This window comes from Podarcis erhardii (assembly GCF_964252035.2).
Source record: "Podarcis erhardii genome assembly, chromosome: 7".
In the NCBI taxonomy this organism is placed as follows: domain Eukaryota; kingdom Metazoa; phylum Chordata; class Lepidosauria; order Squamata; family Lacertidae; genus Podarcis; species Podarcis erhardii.
The window spans coordinates 14,777,642-14,797,852 of NC_138511.1; the positions used below are offsets into that span (position 1 = coordinate 14,777,642).

At 49.3% G+C, this 20,211-nt stretch overlaps 1 protein-coding gene and 1 long non-coding RNA gene across 2 annotated transcripts in view; one reads left to right on the forward strand and one right to left on the reverse strand.

The window, feature by feature from the left end:
- The window catches only part of UBR4 (ubiquitin protein ligase E3 component n-recognin 4), a 144,811-nt gene that overhangs the window by 51,928 nt on the left and 72,672 nt on the right, over positions 1–20,211 (forward strand). The window contains exons 47-54 of the mRNA XM_081871457.1: positions 1,594–1,757; positions 2,817–3,033; positions 7,205–7,421; positions 9,947–9,979; positions 14,325–14,388; positions 16,071–16,205; positions 18,677–18,851; positions 19,773–19,913. Of these exons, the coding sequence (XP_081727583.1) occupies positions 1,594–1,757; positions 2,817–3,033; positions 7,205–7,421; positions 9,947–9,979; positions 14,325–14,388; positions 16,071–16,205; positions 18,677–18,851; positions 19,773–19,913 (1,146 nt within the window). The remainder of the gene's footprint in view (positions 1–1,593; positions 1,758–2,816; positions 3,034–7,204; positions 7,422–9,946; positions 9,980–14,324; positions 14,389–16,070; positions 16,206–18,676; positions 18,852–19,772; positions 19,914–20,211) is intronic.
- The window catches only part of LOC309347039, a 123,249-nt gene that overhangs the window by 5,548 nt on the left and 97,490 nt on the right, over positions 1–20,211 (reverse strand). The window lies entirely within an intron of this gene.

Here is a 20,211-nt window from a genome sequence, read left to right on the forward strand (position 1 = left end):
TCCCAACGCCTACATATAAACACAGCATTAAAGCAAGCCAGTTAGGGTATACCACAGCAAGGGAAAAAAATAAACATGTGTGAGCTCAACTACCAATTATTTTCGGGGTTATCTTGACTACCAGGATGGTGTTTGCTGGCCTTCTGGAACATTTCTCTTTTGTTCGAAATATGCATCCTGCTTTATTGATTGATTTTATTTTATTAGGTGGGCAGCAAAAATGTTTCTTCTGATGGTTTTTAATATCTGTCTGTCCATCCTCTCTGTATACAATTGGCCTGCTACTTAGGCGAGGGTTCAGTTCCAGGGGTCTGCTCCCAAAATGGTGCAAAATTTGGGTACCACCTAAACTGGACTCTGGGTGGGTTGCAGGAGGGCCCTTCCATTGGGTGTGTGGGTGAGATGAAAATAAACGGAGAGTGGGGAATGACTGATTTTCCTTGCTCTTCTTTCCTCTCCCTTCTCCCCGCCCCCATACATCATACTCTCCCGGTATGCCCCACGGAGAGCCTCAAGGTCCATAAATAGCAACACCCTAGTGGTCCCGGCCCCTAAGGAAGTTAGATTAGCTTCAACCAGAGCCAGGGCCTTTTCAACACTGGCTCCGGCCTTGTGGAACGCTCTGCCTCATGAGACCAGGGCCCTGCAGGATCTGATTTCTTTCCGCAGGGCCTGTAAGACAGAGTTGTTCCGCCTGGCCTTTGGCTTGGAGCCAATTTGATTCCCTCCCCTTCTTTCTTTTTTTCTTTTCCCTTTCTCCTCCTGTGATGAGGCTGCATTTTAATATTTTAATGTTTCAATATTTTAATTGTTGTGTTTTAATCTTGTTTTTAAGTTGTATTCATTCAACTTGTTTTTATTATTGCTTGTTGGCCGCCCTGAGCCTGGCCTTGGCTGGGGAGGGCGGGGTATAAATAATAATAATAATAATAATAATAATAATAATAATAATAATAATAATAATAACAACAACAACAACAACAACAATAATAATAATAATAATTATTATTTATTCTACAACAACAACAACAACAACAACAACAATAATAATAATAATTATTATTTATTCTTATCATCATGTATGTAAAGTGAGTGAAAGTTGCAGGCCCAGTATATATTTTTAAATGTATATACCACCTTTTGTAAATAAACCATAAAGACGGTTTAAATACAGTATAGAACATAACAAGCTACACACAAACACACACACATAACATAATACCCATACACCAAAAAACATTGAAGCGGTTATATAAATACTACTCATAATAACAATCGATAGGCAGTAATACATAATAAACATAGTGGATGCATACTAAGCAGCAGTGTCAGATTATACACAGTCAGTCTAGTGATTCACTCCACAACTCAAACCCCTGTAAACTTGCAGAGTCTCACAACAGGCGCCTGAAAGTTTGAACTCTGCTCTTTTTGATTTTATATGATTTAGTGTTTTAAGCTTGATTCTATGATGCAGTTTTGTGGAGCTGGTGGATTGCTTATTGTGAGTTTAGAAATTACTTTATAAATGAAGAGTTCTCCCTGACTTTAACTTTCGGTGTTTTTTTCTCTCCCCCCAACTTCTTCCTCCAGCAACCCGCACCTCCACCCAGGTGAATTTCCCCATTGACTTCTTCGAGCACAACCAGCAGCTGACGGACGTGGAGTTTGGTGGTAATGACCTCCTGCAGGTCTACAATGCCCAACAGATCAAGCATCGGCTCAACTCCACCGGCATGTATGTGGCCAACACCAAGGTGAGCATCCTTGCGAGGACCGGGGTGGTACTGGGGGTCATCTCTGGCCCATTTATTTACTTATTTCATATAATTTATACACCCCTTGTTTGTAAAATAAATCAATCAATCAAATAAATCAATCTCAAAGTGCTTTAGCAATAAGAAATAGAAAGCACAATAATTTAAGGCATTCAAAAAGTTAAAATACCAAAAGCAGTAAAAACTTCCATCGACTTTGCAAATAACATTTTTGGGAGATGCTGGGAAGAGTACAGCAAATGTGCCTGCCAGGTGTCAATAGGCAGAGATTTCCAAATTGTAGGTGCTACCACACTCAAAAATGGAGTTCTGGGACAGTTGTTATGTGACATGTGGAGCAGTGCCAGTGCTGCTGATCGAAGCGTTCGAGTGGGCACATGTGGAGTAATGCAAACTCGTAGGTAAACTGGTCCCAAGTTGTTAAGGGCTTGGCCTGGTAGCAAATCAGCAACCAGTGCAGACCTCTGAGCACAAGATGTTCTATGCCAGCCTTTCTCAACCTGTGGGTCCCCAGATGTTGTTGAACTACAACTCCCATCACTCCTAGCTAGCAAGGCCAGAGCTCAGGGATGATGGGAGTTGTAGTCCAACAACATCTGAGGACCAACAGGTTGAGAACCGCTTATGCCATGGGTAGGCAAACTAAGGCCCGGGGTCCGGATCCAGCCCAATCACCTTCTAAATCCGGCCTGCGGACGGTCTGAGAATCAGCATGTTTTTACATGAGCAGAATGTGTCCTTTTATTTAAAATGCATCTCTGTGTTATTTGTGGGGCATAGGAATTCGTTCATTTTCCCCCCTTCAAAATATAGCCCGGCCCCCCACAAGGTCTGAGGGGCAGTGGACCAGCCCCCTGCTGAAAAAGTTTGCTGACCCCTGTTCTATGCTGACAAGGTTTCACTCCATTCTGCACTGACTGCAACTTCTGGATCAAGCATGAGGGAAGCCCCATGTAAAATACATTGCAGTAATCTAGGCCTTTTGCACTATCTATTCTGCCTCCACCTTCATTAACGGTGCCTTCTCCTCTCCCGCAGCCTGGCGGCTTCACCATCGAAGTGACCAACAACAACAGCACCATGGTGATGACCGGCATGAGGGTCCAGATTGGGACGCAGGCCATCGAGCGAGCTCCCTCCTACCTGGAGATCTTTGGCCGCACCATGCAGCTGAACCTGAGCCGGCCACGGTGGTTCGACTTCCCCTTCACCCGAGAGGAGGCCCTGCAGGCAGACAAGAAGCTGACCATCTTTGGTAAGATTCCCGAGGTTCCCCCCGTCCACGTTTTAAACTGTTGACTTTTGGTAATTTGTCTGTTTCCAGATCCTCTGGCAGACACCACCAACTGAGAGATCTTTGTGCCTCTGCTTTACAGTGGACCCGCCACTTACGCAAGGGTTGGTTTCCAGAGGTCCACACACAAAGGCAAAACCATTGGAACCCCCAGAACCCGCCCCCCCTATACACAATCACCCCTACCTGTCCAGAGTGGGCCTTGCCCTCTGCCTTGCTTACTGGCCTCTGGCAGTGTCCCACCTCCTCCTCAAAGCCTCATAAGCAAGGCGGAGGGTGTAAAAAGCTCTTTCTGTAGTGGGTTTCCCCTGCTGCCCATTAATTTATCTATTTTTTGGCCATGTGCCTTAGGTTGTGATCACGCAAGAAGATTATGCATGAGTTGCGGGCCCGCTGTGTTTATTTATTGCATTTAGTACACACACATATATGTTAGCTTCTTACAACATACAGTGGTGCCTCGCAAGACGAAATTAATCCGTTCCATGAGGCTCTTCGTATAGCGGTTTTTTTGTCTTGCGAAGCAAGCCCATTGACAGCTTAGCGGATTAGCGCTATTAGCAGTTTAGCGGCTTTTAGCGGATCAGCTGATAAGCGGCTTAGGGCCTAGGAAAAGGGGGGGGGGAGGGAAAAAACCCCGCAGGAACTCGCAAGACATTTTCGTCTTGCGAAGCAAGCCCATTTTCGTTTTGTGAAGCGCCTCCAAAACGGAAAACCCTTTTGTCTAGCGGGTTTTCCGTCTTGCGAGGCGTTCGTCTTGCGGGGCACCATTGTATAACATCATACACACGTAAAATAAAATATTGCACCCTAATCCCGAAGAGGGGAGTTTAGGCCAGTGTTTCCCAACCGGTGTTCCGCGGCACACTAGTGTGCCGCGAGACGTTGCCTGGTGTGCCGTGGGAGGGAGGCGGGCGAGAGCGCAAGGCTTGGGGCGGCAGCTGGCAGCGCGGAGCACGGGGCGCCCTTCGGAGGGCTCCGCGTGCTTCGGGCAACAGGCTGCCGCCCCAAGCCTTGCAGACACTCGCCCGAAGCACGGGGAGCCCTCCGGAGGGCTCCCTGTGCTTCGGGCAACAGGCTGCCGCCTCAAGCCTTGCGCGTCCGGCGGGATCTCCTGCCAGGCGCGCAAGGCTTGCAGACACTCGCCCGAAGCACGGGGAGCCCTCCGGAGGGCTCCCTGTGCTTCGGGCAACAGGCTGCCGCCCCAAGCCTAGCGCGCCCGGCGGGAGCTCCTGCCGGGCGCGCAAGCCTTGCAGACACTCGCCCGAAGCACGGGGAGCCCTCCGGAGGGCTCCCTGTGCTTCGGGCAACAGGCTGCCGCCCCAAGCCTTGCGCGCCCGGCGGGAGCTCCGCGCGGGGCAGACATCTGCAGCTTAGGGAGCCCTGCAGGACTTCCCCGCAGGGCTCTCCAAGCTGCGGATAGCAGCCTGCTGCCCCGCACGAGGGGCGCTCTTAAGCAGAGCGCCCCTCGCGCGGGGCAGACATCTGCAGCTTGGGGAGCCCTGCAGGACTTCCCCGCAGGGCTCTCCAAGCTGCGGATAGCAGCCTGCTGCCCCGCACGAGGGGTGCTCTTAAGCAGAGCGCCCCTCGCGCGGGGCAGACATCTGCAGCTTGGGGAGCCCTGCAGGACTTCCCCGCAGGGCTTTCCAAGCTGCGGATAGCAGCCTGCTGCCCCCCACGAGGGGTGCTCTTAAGCAGAGCGCCCCTTGGGCGGGGCAGACATCTGCAGCTTGGGGAGCCCTGCAGGACTTCCCCGCAGGGCTTTCCAAGCTGCGGATAGCAGCCTGCTGCCCCGCACGAGGGGCGCTCTTAAGCAGAGCGCCCCTTGGGCGGGGCAGACATCTGCAGCTTGGGGAGCCCTGCAGGACTTCCCCGCAGGGCTTTCCAAGCTGCGGATAGCAGCCTGTTGCCCCCCACGAGGGGTGCTCTTAAGCAGAGCGCCCCTTGGGCGGGGCAGACATCTGCAGCTTGGGGAGCCCTGCAGGACTTCCCCGCAGGGCTTTCCAAGCTGCGGATAGCAGCCTGCTGCCCCGCACGAGGGGTGCTCTTAAGCAGAGCGCTCCTTGGGCGGGGCAGACATCTGCAGCTTGGGGAGCCCTGCCGGACTTCCCCGCAGGGCTCTCCGAGCTGCAGATAGCAGCCTGCTGCCCTGCACGAGGGGCGCTCTTAAGCAGAGCGCCCCTCACGCGGGGCAGACATTCACAGCTTGGAGAGCCCTGCAGGACTTCCCCGCAGGGCTCTCCAAGCTGCGGATAGCAGCCTGCTGCCCCAGACCTGTCCTGAAGGCTTGCAGCGGGAGGAGGGCTTTCCTCCCCACCGCCAACATTCAGAATGCTGTTCTGAATGTTGGCGGTGGGGAGGAAAAACCCTCCTCCCACCGCAAGCCCCGGGAAGAGAGGAGAAGCTGTGCGCCTTCTCTTCTGTTCCCGGACCTCCCACCGCAAGCCTTCAGGACAGGTCCCAGAACAGAGGGGAAGGCGCGCAGCTTCTCCTCTCTTCCCGGGGCTTGCGGTGGGAGGAGGGTTTTTCCTCCCCACCGCCAACATTCAGAACAGCATTCTGAATGTTGGCGGTGGGGAGGAAAGCCCTCCTCCCGCCGCAGGCCTTCAGGACAGGTCCGGGAACAGAGGGGAAGGTGCGCAGCTTCTCCTCTGTTCCCAGGGCTTGCGGTGGGAGGAGGGTTCCCCGCTGTCCCGGAGATTTCCCTATGGGCTTTCGTCTTGCGAAGCAAGCCCATAGGGAAATTCGTCTTGCGAAGCCGCTAAAAAATCGGAAAACCCTTTCGTCTTGCGGGTTTTTCGTTTAGCGAGGCATTCGTCTTGCGGGGCACCACTGTACTTTATATATAGTCAATATAGGCACAGAGTTAATTTTTTAAACATTTTCTAATGGTGGTGTGCCTCGAGATTTTTTTCATGAAACAAGTGTGCCTTTGCCCAAAAAAGGTTGGGAAACACTGGTTTAGGCAATACATCCAAAACAGCATCCCGATTTTCATTCCATTAGTCACACCTGTTGTTATGTTTAAGACAGCTTTATTTGGCTAAAGCAGCAGGTGCTATTCCCCACCACCACCCTGAATCCTTTCTTAACATTTTCTTTTGCCTCTTCATCTTCATCACCAGCAACTCCCTGTTTGTGCAAGGGTTGTATTCCGGGTCATGGTACCCATAAGCCACCCCCCACCCATTATACCCCCATTCCTCCCTCTTCCGGGTCCAAAACAAACCATGTGTCAGCGGTTGCATGTCAATTGGACGCTCGCAAAATGGTCCCCCCCCCCAATATATAGCAATAGTTTATCTGCTACACTGTCCCATACAAACTTTCATGTTTCATGCTGCAGCATTCTGCATTGACTGCAGCTTCTGGATCAAGCATGAGGGAAGCCCCATGTAGAGTACATTGCAGTAATCTAGGCCTTTTGCACCTTTTGATATACAGTGGTACCTCGGGTTACATACGCTTCAGATTACAGACTCCGTTAACCCAGAAATAGTACCTCGGGTTAAGAACTTTGCTTCAGGATGAGAAAAGAAATTGCACAGCAGCAGCGCGGCGGCAGCAGGAGGTCTCATTAGCTAAAGTGGTGCTTCGGGTTAAGAACAGTTTCAGGTTAAGAACGGACCTCCGGAACGAATTAAGTACTTAACCCGAGGTACCACTGTACAGTTTTATGTTAAAAAAACACGTTTTTACAGTGTGAGGGGAGTTGCCTGTTTTCATTTTTAGCCCTGTCTATAAGAAAGCCATACCAAACAGTTTCCAAAGAGTCTTTATGCTACAAGCCTTGCTCCAATTTTATTTTATTTGTCAATCCGCTCTACCCTGCCCCCCCCATGGGCTATTTGCCATACTTTCTTGCATTTATACCTCATCTCCCAAGGGGCTCAAGGTGGCATACATGGTTCTCCCTCCCTCCTCATTTAATCCCCACAACAACCCTGTGAGGTTGGCTAGGCTGAGAGGCAGTGATTTGCCCAAGATTACCCCAGCAAGCTTCAAGGGGGTGGGTTTTGAGCCCTGACCTCTCAGCTCATAGTCTGACACGCTAACTGCCACGCCTTGCTCGCTCTCCCTGCCTTGCTTGAAAGGTACGGAAAAAAGCCATGGCTCTTCTGTTCTCTTGCAGTCGGGGCGTCTGTGGATCCTGCCGGCGTCACCATGCTGGATGCCATCAAAATCTATGGCAAGACGAAGGAGCAGTTTGGCTGGCCGGATGAGCCCCTGGAGGATTTCCCGTCAGCCTCAGTCAGCAACGTCTGCCCCCCCAACCTGAATCAGAGCAACGGAACTGGAGACACAGAATCGGCTACTCCGGCAGCTGCTAGCGGCACTGTTCTCGAGAGGTAAATCTTCAAAACCGTATGTTCCTTTTTCGACTTACCACCCATCCTGTCTTCCTGCAGGGACCGTTTATAACTCCAGGAATGTAGGAGCAGTTTTGTGGTCTAGAACCCCTTTGGATTCTGTAATGGGGGGGGGGTCAGGGCAGTGCTTTTGCTCTGAGCAGGCTGGATCCTCATTTCCCCACCCCGCAGGCCAATGTTTGGCAAATGGGTGTGATTACTCACATAAACAATCCTCTGGTGTTGTAATGATACCGGGAAATTGAACCCACCCACTATATTGGGGGGAGAACCCTTTGCTCATCAGCTGATGGGCGTATGTGTGCTTAAATCTTTCTTTCTGTAAGGCTGAGCTGCATGCAGGAGTTCCTTGCGAGGTTGTGGCGTGAGTGGACCAAGCAAGCAAGATTTAGTCCCCCTCCCCAGCACTCAACAGCTGATGGGGATTAGATCCTGCTTTCTGCAGGAATCGATTGTGTATGCCACTTCACTGCAGGGAACCATGCAGAGTTGAAACCTGCCCTTCGCTCTGCCTGTCAGTTGGTGACATCTGGTGACTGACAGGTGGGCGTGTTTTTTGGTCCCACAGGCCAAATCTGAACTCCTGGCTGGCCCAGATTGGGACATCGGCTAGAGGTTCCCCTCCCTGCTGTAATGGCCATATTGTTGTGTGTTTGCATGTGCACTGAATGAGTGGTGGCAGGGAACTTTACAAGAGCCCCCACCCCAGCGTCAGTTCATCCCTTACAGCGCAGCATGTAAAGATCCTCTCCTGCTCCTCTGCCCTGGCAACCAAGAGGTTGTGGTGCCCAACATTCACCAGGCAAGTTCTGCACATCACCGCAGAAACATCTCTCCCATCTCCTCCTCCCTTTCCTCACTTTTCAGTCAGTCTCTTTCTAGGGAGACCAGACTCTGCTATGCAGCTTTGAGAGGGGGATGATGGGGATGAAAAGAAAGAACGAGTAATTAAAACTGTTGTCCCTAGAGGGCAGCAGTGCTCTAGGACAGGGGTTTGGCAACATGGTGTCCTCAAGGCGTTGTTGGACTTCAGCTCCCATCATTCTCCCTGCCTGTTGGCCTGTGCTAGCTGGCTGAGACTGATGGGAGTTGCAGTCCACCAACCACTAGACAGCACCACTTGCTTTTGAGACTCAACTCCCCTGTTCTCTCTCTCTCTGTGATTGGGAGGGTGGAGATGGAAGGGGCAGCCAGTGGCAGGCATGGCAGGAGAGGACAGAGTTGAGGCGGCCATCTAGAGCCAAGTATATATATATATATATTGGGAGGAGAAAATTCATCTGTGAGGCCAAACCAGCCTCAATGTGTGCATGTTTCTTATTTTTGCTAGAACCTGTGTGGCCTGCTAGCGTTGTGTGCTAAAAACAAGCATGGTGGTGTTGGGGGGGAAAAACCAGGGTTGGCTTTTGCCGCCCAACTCCTCAAGGGCCTCTTGAGTCCCCTAAGTCCATGATTGGTCAGAGAAGAGTGGAGGCAGGAACCAGTGGAAGGGAAGGAAAGCACATAGCTGGAGCTCAGTGTGATGGAGTCGGTGGGGGACAGGGGAAAGTACGTGTGGAGCAAATGGATACCCTTTGTAGTTCCTGGAGAGCAACAAGGCAGCAAACCACCTCTTGCGTTTAGGAAACGTGTGTAGGACTCGTGGCTGAGTGTAGGATGGATCCACACACTCAGTGATGGACACTGACATCCATTGACTAACTCCCATTCAATGGCTGCTGCCCAATCACTGACACACAATCGCTGACACATGGCTACTCCAGGGTTGTGTATATGTCCCGCAGTTGTTGTATCTTAAATTAAAAATGTGAAATTCTTGCGCTGAGGAAAGCTCAGTTCTGTGAACTGCCAAAATAGATTCAGTCAGTCTGAGAATATTTCCTCTGTTCTTGCGCAACTTTTGTTCTGCAAGCAATCTTTAGCCACTAAAAAATCTTGTTTAGCATCCAACCCCCACCCCACCCCCGAACGCAAACATTGCCTCTCAGATTTTAGCAGCCGTTAACCAGCTGACGTTCAAGTGCATTTCCCCACATATGAAGGCTAGACACCTAAAGAAAGGAAAACAGCAATATGAAATCTTGAGATTCCGAGGAAGCTGAGTTCTGTGATCCCTTTTGCTTATTGTAGGCCCTTCTGCACATCTGCGGAATTGCGGCTTACGCATGTCCCATAATGGTTAACCCCACTGGAAATACGAGCAGTGTGTGAGGTGTTGTAGAATATACCCTCGCCTTCTCTGCTCATTCTCTTCTCATGCCTCCTCTTAATTCTTTCAGCTAGTACAGTAACTGTTGCTTGAAATTGTTTCTGACCTTAGCCCCACTTCTCTCTCAAACACTTTCATTTAATTTGCCTGTTTCTCTTCCCTCCCCCTTTAATTTTTTTGGTATGGTTTGCTTAGGGCGTGTTTCTTCAGTATTTTTCTGTGAGCTTCATATCTTTTTTTATTTATACGTGTATATACATATATATATTTTCCTTTTCCTTTGCTTCCCCCAAAGTTCTGAAACTGAGTCCTTAACCACCCTGGACCGGTTAGTATACTATCTTTTGTTTTCTCTCTCTCTCTGTGCACGAATGATTTTTTGCTTTATTTCTTGTGTGTGTAAGACAATAACAGCACATTGCTTTGATTTCTGTTGGTTGGTGTTTTCTTTTTTAAAAGCGTGTCTGCGTAAAGCATAGATAATCTTGAAAAAGTGACCTTCATGCTGCTATTTTTTACATTAGGACCTCTTGCATGGCAGATCAGCCAGCCAAAAAACCCAAGCAAAATTGAAATGAGCTGCTTGTCTCTTCTCCCGCTCGGCTTTCTCCCTCAATCTCTCTCCCCCTGCTCCTTTTGACTTCTGATTGGGAGAGATCTGCTAATCCTTGTCGGCAGCTAAATGCATTTAATTATTTTTTTAAATATTATACGTTGCTCCCCTCCCCCTGCCCAGGAATAAAGCCTGTCTGAACCAGCCTTGCAACAGAGGCCTGAGGCACACATAACACCAAGCTATGGTTTGTTGAACAAAACTATGGTTTGTTCAGTTTAAACTATGGTTTGTTCAGCCTATTGTTAAGCTAAACTTTGGTTCATTGGTGCTATGTGTGAACCCAGCCCAGCAGTTTAATTCTGGCTTAACTATGGTTAAAGGTCACTCATTAACCGGGGATTGTAGTTGGTTTACAAACCTTAGTGAATGTTAACCGTAGCTTTGCATTACGAGCAAACCCCAGACCTCCTACTTAACTGTTGGTAAGGATTTGTAACTTTCACAAAGCTACAGAGCCATGAATGAAGAGCAGGGGGCAGGGGACCAAAGTGCTCTCAAGGTTTGGCTGCTCTTGCTGGTGCTTTCTAACTCTTCTGCGACGTTGCAAACTGATGTTCAAGAGATCTGCCCGATGCCTCAGCTTCAGCTTGTCAACCATGGTTATTCCTAGCCATGGTTTAGTGTTATGGGCAGGGCAAGCCCATAAAACCTACATTAAAAAAAAATAAAAATCAGTATTACATCTCCCCTCCAATAAAACCTGTTCAAACATTCCATAACCCAGCCTCCAATCTCCGCAAATGGAACATAACTTACTTGCAAGAAATCAGTCTTTTAGTGTGACCTGTTCTCTTGTACTCCCTGCCTGTTGATATTAGACAGGCACCTTTGTTTCACTGTTTATGATCCTCAAGAAGCTTGGTGTGTGTGACGCAGGAGAGGGCCTTCCTCTGTGGAAACCACTCCCCACTGAGCTGCGCCTGGTGCCTTCCCTGTACCCAGCGGCGTAGCGTGGGTTGTCAGCACCCGGGGCAAGGCAAGTAATTTGCGCCCCTAACCTGCCGCCGCTGCCAGCTTCTTCTTGCTGCTGCCTGGGCTGGGGTATTTACGGTAAGGTAGCCGCGGCGGCGGGTCCCTGTCAGGTGATCTGAGGCGAGTTGCCGCTGGCGCTGCCGCCCAAACGACGCCGCTTGCCCGGAGGAGGAGGAGGGCAGAGAGGTGAGGAAAATGCAACATGGCCCAGCAGCTGCAGCAGCAGTGGCGGCGGCGGGGCTGTGGGGAGGGGCTGCCTGGCGCGCCCTCCGCGGCCCTGACGCGCGGTGAGCGCTGAGAGCCGCTGCCTGCCGGACGCCTTCAGCCCGGACGCGCGCACAGCTCGTCGGTTCCACGAGACATGGGGCTCTGCTACAGCCTGCGCCCGAGGCTCTTCGGCGACTCCGGAGGCGGCGAGCGCACCCCCCCAGATGTTGTGCCCGGTGTGGCCGACCCCCCCTGCACCCCCCCCACGCTACGCCACTGCATGTACCCTGTACGGGTGAATCCCGAGATGCATCCATTTGCCCTTGCCTTTGACACTTGAGACGTGTGTGTTTTGGGGTTTTTCAATTTCTGATTTTTAAGTGGGTGTGTATCCACCCTGAGACTTTAAGGTGAAGGGCGGGTCATAAATCTTAACAACAACAGCAATAATAATAATAGCACCCAGATATACCATTAGGGATTGAGCCTGGGACCTTCTGCATGCTAAGCAGGTGCTCTGCCACTGAACTCCTTCTCTGGCCACTTCAGCTAGCAGCTCCCTTGCCTGAACTTCTGGTCTGGCTCATCTTCCCTCTCCCTCCTCCCTCCACCCCTCGCTTATCTCGTGCTGCTTCTGCATGGACCGAAGAAGGAGCATACATTTTTGTGGGCAGGGCGGCTGTTCGGTTTGCAAGCTCTGGAGCAATGCGGCAACATGAAATAGAGCCACGAATGTAATCACTGTTTAAGATTTTTCCCCATTGTGCAATCGGTGTGCGTAGCACAACGAAGAAGAGCGTGGGTCTGTGCTTCCAAGGAGCTTACAGTCTGAAAGCAGACACAGTGGAGATGGGAGAAGAAGGGGAGGATAATGCTGGAAAGGGGAAGGAGAGGCAGTCATATCAATTACAAGTACTTGGGCTGCACCAAGGAAGCCGCTTCTCTTGTGGACTAGCATCTTGTCAAATCCTGAAAAGTCTGCTGCAGCGGGATTGGGGCTAGGCATGGGCAGTTCCACAAGAACACTGAAAGAGCGTTGGTTGGATTAAGGGTTAAGCTCAGTGTCAGTCCTGCTCAGAATAGACCCACTAAAATTAGTGGGCATTGCCCACTGATTTCAGTGGGTCTGCTATGCATAGGATTTAGTTGGATTACAATCCAGTCTCTCTCACATTTGGTTATCTCCGCTCATTCATGAAACTCACTGGTTGACCTTGGGCCAGTCGCCGCCTCTCGGCCTAACCTACTTCACAGGGTTGTTGTGGGGATTAAATGAGGGGTGGGGAAAACCACATATGCTCTTTGGAGGGAATAGGTGGCATATAAATGCTGTAAATAAATGTACCCATTCTTCTGACAGGAAGACAAAATAGGGAAGTATTATAATTGTGCGTGTTATAATTCTATGGCCCAGGGCTTAAAGATTATTGCTATTTTCTTAAATGAAGTTTTTGCCCCCCCAAAAGGGGGGGGGATATGTGTTGAATATTTGTGTGTGACGGCTGCTGGAATCTCAGAAGCTACATTTGGGTTGTGTGCATCTCCAGATCACTTCTGCCTCAGGTTTGTCAGAGCTGCATGAGCTTCCAGGAAGCTTGATTTAATTTTTCTTGGGAAGTTTTACCGGCCCTCCTTGTCTTCTCGATGAATTCTCAACCATTTTCTTCCCCACAACTAAAAGCACCCAGTGGTTCTAGCTTTTCCTTGTTGTGGAGTTGCTCCTGGACCCCCTGATTATTTTAGTTGTCCACTTCTGCACCCTTTCCCCCAGTTCTATGACATTCCCCTTTTTTTCTCTTTTGAGATGGGGCAGCCAGAACCGCCCCCATAACTGCATTCTTTATTTGTCTTGCCAGCCTGACATGTGGGAAGCTGCCTTACACTGAGTCAGACCCTTGGTCCATCTAGCTCAGTATTGCCTGGGACTGACTGGCAGCAGTGGCTCTCCAGGATCTTAAGCAGGGTTTTCTCCCAGCCCTACCTGGAAATGCCGTGCAAAGCAGGTGTTCAACCACTGAGCTACCACCCTTCCCATAATGCAATGGGATGCTCTTTTTTACGAGTTAAAAATAAATTGTGGAAGTGACGTTTCCTCTCTACAGGCAACCAGGTGGGTGATTGCTTGCATCCTGGAGAGATTTAAGGGTTTTTTTTTGCCAGAGATGTGCCAGATCTGGGCTTTTTTGAGTGCTGTTCCTCACTGTCTGCCATTCAGTTTTGCTGGAAAAGATGTTATAATATAATATAATAAGTGACCTCTTTGGGAACAGCAAACGCCCCCTAAAGCCCCTCTGAGCAGCCTCTTTATATGGCTTTCCCTAACCCCCCTTCTCCGCAAAAGTACATGTCACGCCACCCCTTGATCTGCTCCGCACGTGTGTGTGCTTCTCAGAGCAGAAGAGGGGGGAGGCGTGCTGATGAATCAGTCCTGTCAATTCCATCCAAGTTATCCCTGCTGCAGGCTGTGTAAGGAGAAACGTTCTTATCCTCTTTGGGGAGAGAAAAGCCTCTCTTTCTCTCTCCCCCCCCCCACCATCCCCATGGATTTGCAGAAGCGGCCCTAAGTTTTTTCTCTGAGCGGGAGCCAGGTTTAACTCTCTGGTCTGCAGCACAATGAATGAGATATGCACGATGCCTGTGGCAGTATTTTTTATTTTATTTTTTTACATTTATCTTGCTGCGATTCCTTTCTCTCTTTTGGTGGTGCCGGCAAGAGACTTGGCATCTCTTAGCGCTCCCTCTCTCTCTCCCTCCCTCTCTCTTTCTGAGCCACCCAGAGTTGCTGCTTGCCATGAAGCAAAGAAATAAATAAATCTTAAGGAGTCTTGCCTTTTCCCCCCTGAAACCAGCTTTCTCCTTCGTTTTTTACCCCCTCCAGGCTAGTAGTCAGTTCTTTAGAAGCTCTGGAAAGCTGCTTTGCCGTCGGACCAGTCAACGAGAAGGCAAGTAACTTTTCTTGAGGTTTTGGGAACGTTGCGGGTTTAGCTTTGGGGCGGGGAGGGCGGGAGGCGGATGCACAGCAAAGGGGATCAGCCACCCTCTAAGCCCTGATCTCCCCTCCACCCACCCACCCCAAAAGTGTTCTTATTTGCTGATTTGACTTTTATGCCGCTGGAAGCGGAGATCTGTCAGGAAAGCTGCCTAGCCAAAAAAGAGAGAGGGAGAAAAGGGGGTTTTGGGGAGCTGGGTTTGAAAGCCAGTGTTCACTTCTCTGATCATTGCCAGCAGGGAGAGATTTGTTCCTGCACCAGAGGGGTTTTTTTGTGGGGGACGGTGGGCTTGTAGGAGACCTGGACTTGCTGGGTCAGACTTTACTGCTGCATTCCAAATGTCTGGTCTCCATCAGTGGCTCATTAGGTCACGACTGGACCTAATGGTCAGGGGTCTCCCTTTACCTTTACCTATAGCAAAGGTGGCGGGCCTTTTTGGTCCTGGGGGCCAGATTTTTATCTAACACCCTACCGGATAACCTTGACAGCCGTTTGACACCCCCCCCCCCCCCCGCTGCCAACTCTAGAGTTCCAGGACAGGTGGGCCGGACCACCCACATATCGTCTCACTTGACAGTATTATGCCCTTTGGAGGAAGATAGTGACCAAGCAGGATTGATCTCCCCGCCCATCAGCTGGTGTGTTTTGTGCAAAGATCCCATGAACAACCAGTGTACATATCTGAGCTAAGTAGGATTGGACACCCACCCTCAGCAGATGGACCAGGGGCATAGGCATTGCGGGGGGGGGGGTAGCTCCCAAAATCCTCGAAAAGTATTAAAAAGCATCAATTCTGCAGGGGTTGGTTATGCACACTGGTTCCCCATGGAGAACATGCGCAGCTGAACCAAACAGGATTTAACTCTCCCTCGTTCCCGACCGCTGGGGTTACATCACCCCATTGACAAGTGGATATAGCTTAAGGAAAACTGGAGCCCCATGGGCCAGAGGCACCCACCCTGCTTTATTTGGTAGTTGACAAACACATTCACGCCTTCCAGGGTCCCAATTTACTGTATTTTTCGCTCTATAGGATGCACCGGACTATAGGACACACCTTGTTTTAGAGGGGGAGAACAAGAAAAAAAAAACAGAGCCCCTTCCATTTCTCCTCCCACTTGGCTGAAGGGGCACTGCGCAGCTCTCTCTCTCTCTGCTGAAGCCAGGAGAGTCTTGCTCTCCTGGCTTCAGTGAAAGGAACCTGAAGCCTGCGGAGCACAGTGGGAACTCGCTCTGCGCTCCGAAGGCTTCAGGTGGCTATCCCTGAAGCCTTCGGAGTGCAGCGCAAGTTCCCGCTGCGCTCCGCAGGCTTTGGGTTCCTTTTGCTGAAGCCAGAGGGAGTGCTCCCTCTGCGCTTCGGAGGCTTCGCATTGCTATCGCTGAAGCCAAGGAGCCTGCATTCGCTCCCTAGGACGCACACACATTTCCCCTTAATTTTTGGAGGGGAAAAAGTGTGTCCTATAGAGCGAAAAATACGGTAAGCTTCCAAAGAGCCGTGTTGTTGTTGTTTGTCTACAGCCAACTTTATGGGACTGTTTACTCTTGTTTCCTGCCTTTCTGCTTGATGATGCTTTTGGGTGGAAACTCCCAACTTCAGAGGCACTGCTAGCTCAGTTTCTGTGCCCCGTTTACAGGAGAAGAGCAAAGCTGCCGCTCAAGAGTTGGCTACCATGCTTCTGTCGACGCCAGCCCCCTCCAGCGTCCAGCAGCAAACCAAGAGCCTCCTGGCCAGCCTCCACACCAGCCGCTCGGCCTACCACAACCACAAGGTAAAGCCACAGAGCCATCTTCATTCTCCTACCACACAAACCTTTGGGGTTCCATGTCCCAGGCGCCAATGGCTTCCCTGAGTTTCCCATCCTTGACGGATTTATTTTTGGCTTTCTTGTGTCTCAGATAAACCCTTGCGCCTCCATGTAGATGCTGCAGAGGGGTCTGGGGTGGCTTTCAGGAGCTGTTCCCTAGAGGCCTCCCTGTCTGCAGCTGTGGAGAAGGGAGGGTCTGCATGTTCCAAAACAGAGGTAGCCGCTGCCGCGCTGCTCTCCTGATGCTGCTGAACTTACATCACCCAAACCAGCGACATCTGGGGCATAGCTGTCAACATTTCCCTTTTTTAAAGGGAAATCCCCTTATTCTGAATAGGATTCCTCACAAGAAAAGGGAAAAGTTGACAGCTATGATCGGGGGGGGGGGGTTACCACGATTGGCTGTCCCTGCCCTGGAACAACTCCCCGCAGATTCACAGAAGTAGTGGTGGCAGGTGTGGAAGAAAACCAAGCCTTCACTTCGTGATTAGGGCAACAGAGTTCAAGACAAGGCAATTGTGTTGGAGAAGAGACCCTCACCAGCATTACTCCTGTCTGAACAGATCAACATGGCGTTCTTCTCTCATATACAATGCTTAACTGCTTTTGCAACGTTAACACGACCCGGTTAATAAGAAAGCACAATAAACTAGCTTTGCAGGGAAAACAACAACAAGAAACCCTCAAACACTCCTCGCTTCCTTCACGCTTCCTTTCCCACCCTCATGCTGACTCTCTTTTACCCTCTGAGGGAGATGTGGCCTTAAGAGAGAAGCAGGCTTGGGCTTATTACAGGCCCAGGTCCTTGAGACCTCAGACCTATCCATTTTGCTTCCACTAGAAGCCTCACTGAAGGGACGCGGGTGGCGCTGTGGGTTAAACCACAGAGACTAGGATTTGCAGTTCAGAAGGTCGGCGGTTCGAATCCCCGCAACGGGGTGAGCTCCTGTTGCTCGGTCCCTGCTCCTGCCAACCTAGCAGTTCGAAAGCATGTCAAAGTGCAAGTAGATAACTAGGTACCGCTCTGGCGGGAAGGTAAATGATGATTCTATGCACTGCTCTGGTTCGCCAGAAGCGGCTTAGTCATGCTGGCCGTATGACCCGGAAGCTGTACGCCGGCTCCCTCAGCTAATAAAGCGAGATGAGCGCTGCAACCCCAGAGTCGGCCATGACTGGACTTAACGGTCAGGGGTCTCTTTACCCCTTTACCTTTAGCAGCCTCACTGAGGTGCCCTCAAGCATTTTGTTAGGAACTTCCAGGAATTCCCCCAGAATACTTCTGCTGATAATACAGTACTGATAATAACCAGAATGAAGGGGATAGAGTGCTCCAGAGTGGATCCTGTTGCTGTGGGGAGGAAGAACTGCAGCCGGGGGGAGTCTCCTCAGTGGACTCTCGTCCCTGGCCTTCCCTGTGGAGCGACTCAGACACGTGAACTGTCTCCGGTTAACCTCCCCCCGCAGTTCAAGTGCACTGCTCAGAACGAGGTGGATGTTTGGTCTCTTGATCAGTCCAGGATTTGCTCCTGAGCCTTCCTGTACTCTGTCCTCTTTCTTTCTTTTTTAAAAAATTGATTAACAAACAAAAGTGGAAGCATAACAGGAAGAAAACAAAGAACCAGAGATTTAAACCGTAAAGCATCACAGGCTGGAAGGCTGTGCAAAGTTACAGCTCAGCTCCAAAGGGATAATAAAGTATTAACACATACAAAGATTCCTTTTGCAAATAATAAAGATTTATAAAAATAGAAGTACTCTCCACCTGCGTGTTCCTTTATAGAGCCTTTATTCTCAATAATATAGTCTTAAGCGAGCCATACATTCGCATATACTGGTAACACCGAATGATCGTGTGCCTCAAATAGTCATTTGAATGCTGCCTTTTAAGTTTGTGAGATACCTTTCCAAGAAGGGCAAACTGTTTTGGTTGGTTTTTTTAAATTAATAATAATAATAATAATAATGTTTTATTGTTCATTTTCTACATATATACAACACGTAGTCCTCTTCATTTTGATAAATCCGGTAATTATATCACAAGAGATACATACAGTTTCAACTATGTGCTTTCTACATGACCACATGACTTCCCACCCTCATCATGTTTCCTTTATATTAAACATCTTGCTTTACTTAACCATTGTTTATAAAAATTCTCTTTTCTCTTTTGATATCATTTTCCATCATATGTATTATTTTCAGAAATCATTCAAAGGCAACTACCGTGTTTAAGTTACAGCTACTTTTCAAATAGTTTTTGAAGTTATCCCATTCTAGAATGAACTCCTGTCTGGGTTTATCTCTTTCTGAAAGGGAGGCTAATTCTGCATATTCTGTCAATTTGAGTAACCATTCGACTCTGGTAGGGAGTTTATCATTTTTCCAATATGTCGCAATAAGCAACTCTTCTTGGGCAAACTGTTCTCTGTTTGTAGGATCAGGCTCTGCTGAGCAAAGCCATCCAGTATCTGACGGCTTCAAGCAAAGAGGGGAAGGACCTTGACCCGGAAGTGTTCCAGAGGCTGGTCATCACTGCCCGCTCCATCGCCATCATGAGGCCCAATAACTTGGTCCACTTCACAGAGTCAAAGCTGCCTCAGCTGGAAGCAGGTGCGTCAAGCTCCCTTCTGCTCCCCTTCCCTTTGCCATTTTTGTTCATGCGTTGGCTTCTCGTTCATATTTCTGACCCTCGTGGTAGTAATGAATTGTATTTGTTCGGCTATAAACCATCACAAAGCAAAATTGCATTCAAAACCGAACCACAGATTTGGCTCCTAATTTTGTGGCAGAGAAACATGCAAGGTTGCCTAGCTTTCCTCATCCAATAGTGAAAAGCACGCCAGCTCATGTGGTGCAGCAAAAAATTTCCTGTGGCTAAACTTGGGACAGATATTTTCCACAAGGATCTTGTATAAAGGGCTCTGGGTAACATAGTGAACAACGCTGTTTTACAAAGAGTACAGAAATGCCGTTCCAAGTGTAATTCTTACAGCAGCAAAATCCAGAAAGGCAGAGGGTATAACAATTTAAGTCTTAATTCATAGCGAATTGGTGAAGCCTGTTATTCCAGCAGGCTTTTGAGAACTGACTGTTTTTAAGGAAGGGCCTTTCAAATAGTGCTATGCTGTTTTTACTGTTTGTATTTTAGTAGGTTTGTTTTTTACATTGTTTTAATTCCATTATAGTTAAATTACTTCTAAACTATTATCTATTCTATATTTTTAGCTTTCTGCATTTTATCTGTGTTTTAGTTTTTGTACCATGCTTTGAGTCCTGGCGCTGGGAAAAAGACACGGGATGTTGATGATGATGATGATAATGATAATAAAAGCAATTTTTGTCAGAGCCAAAGTAGTTAACTCCAGATGGTTAGCTTTCTGATAGTCTTAATAGAGGGATGCAACCTATTTCTAGCTTGCTCCATGGGATGCTTTGGGTGGTCTGTTTTTGACATAGTTAAAACCAAACAAACCTGCAGCTAACTAGCTAGCTAGCTAACTCTCTTCCTTTTTCTTTTAAAACAACGTTCAGAAGGGGGTGAAGAAGCTCAGGAGACCCAGAAGAACGCCGAAGGAGAAGGGTGCACTTTTATTACTCAGCTGGTCAACCATTTCTGGAAACTGCATGCCTCAAAGCCCAAGAACGCCTTCTTGGCCCCTGCTTGCTTGCCAGGTACTCGCTTTCTATCTTTAAAACTTGCTTGAGTCGCTTGTTCCTGAGCTCACCTGCAGGGCAAGCAAACAAGGAACTCGGATAGAAATGCAGGAAGCCTCCTTACATCAAATCAACCGATTTGGCCTGCCCAGGGCGTGTGGGGTGCCAAGAGGGGCAGCCAAAGAAGAGAAGTCAGGGGAAAGGATACTGTTTTTGTCCCAAGCGCTGCAGCCCCTTTTGAGGAGGACTTTCTGGAGAGGGGTGGGAAATGTCCAGAGGCAAAAAGTAGATGTAGCAATGAATGTGAATGTTACCT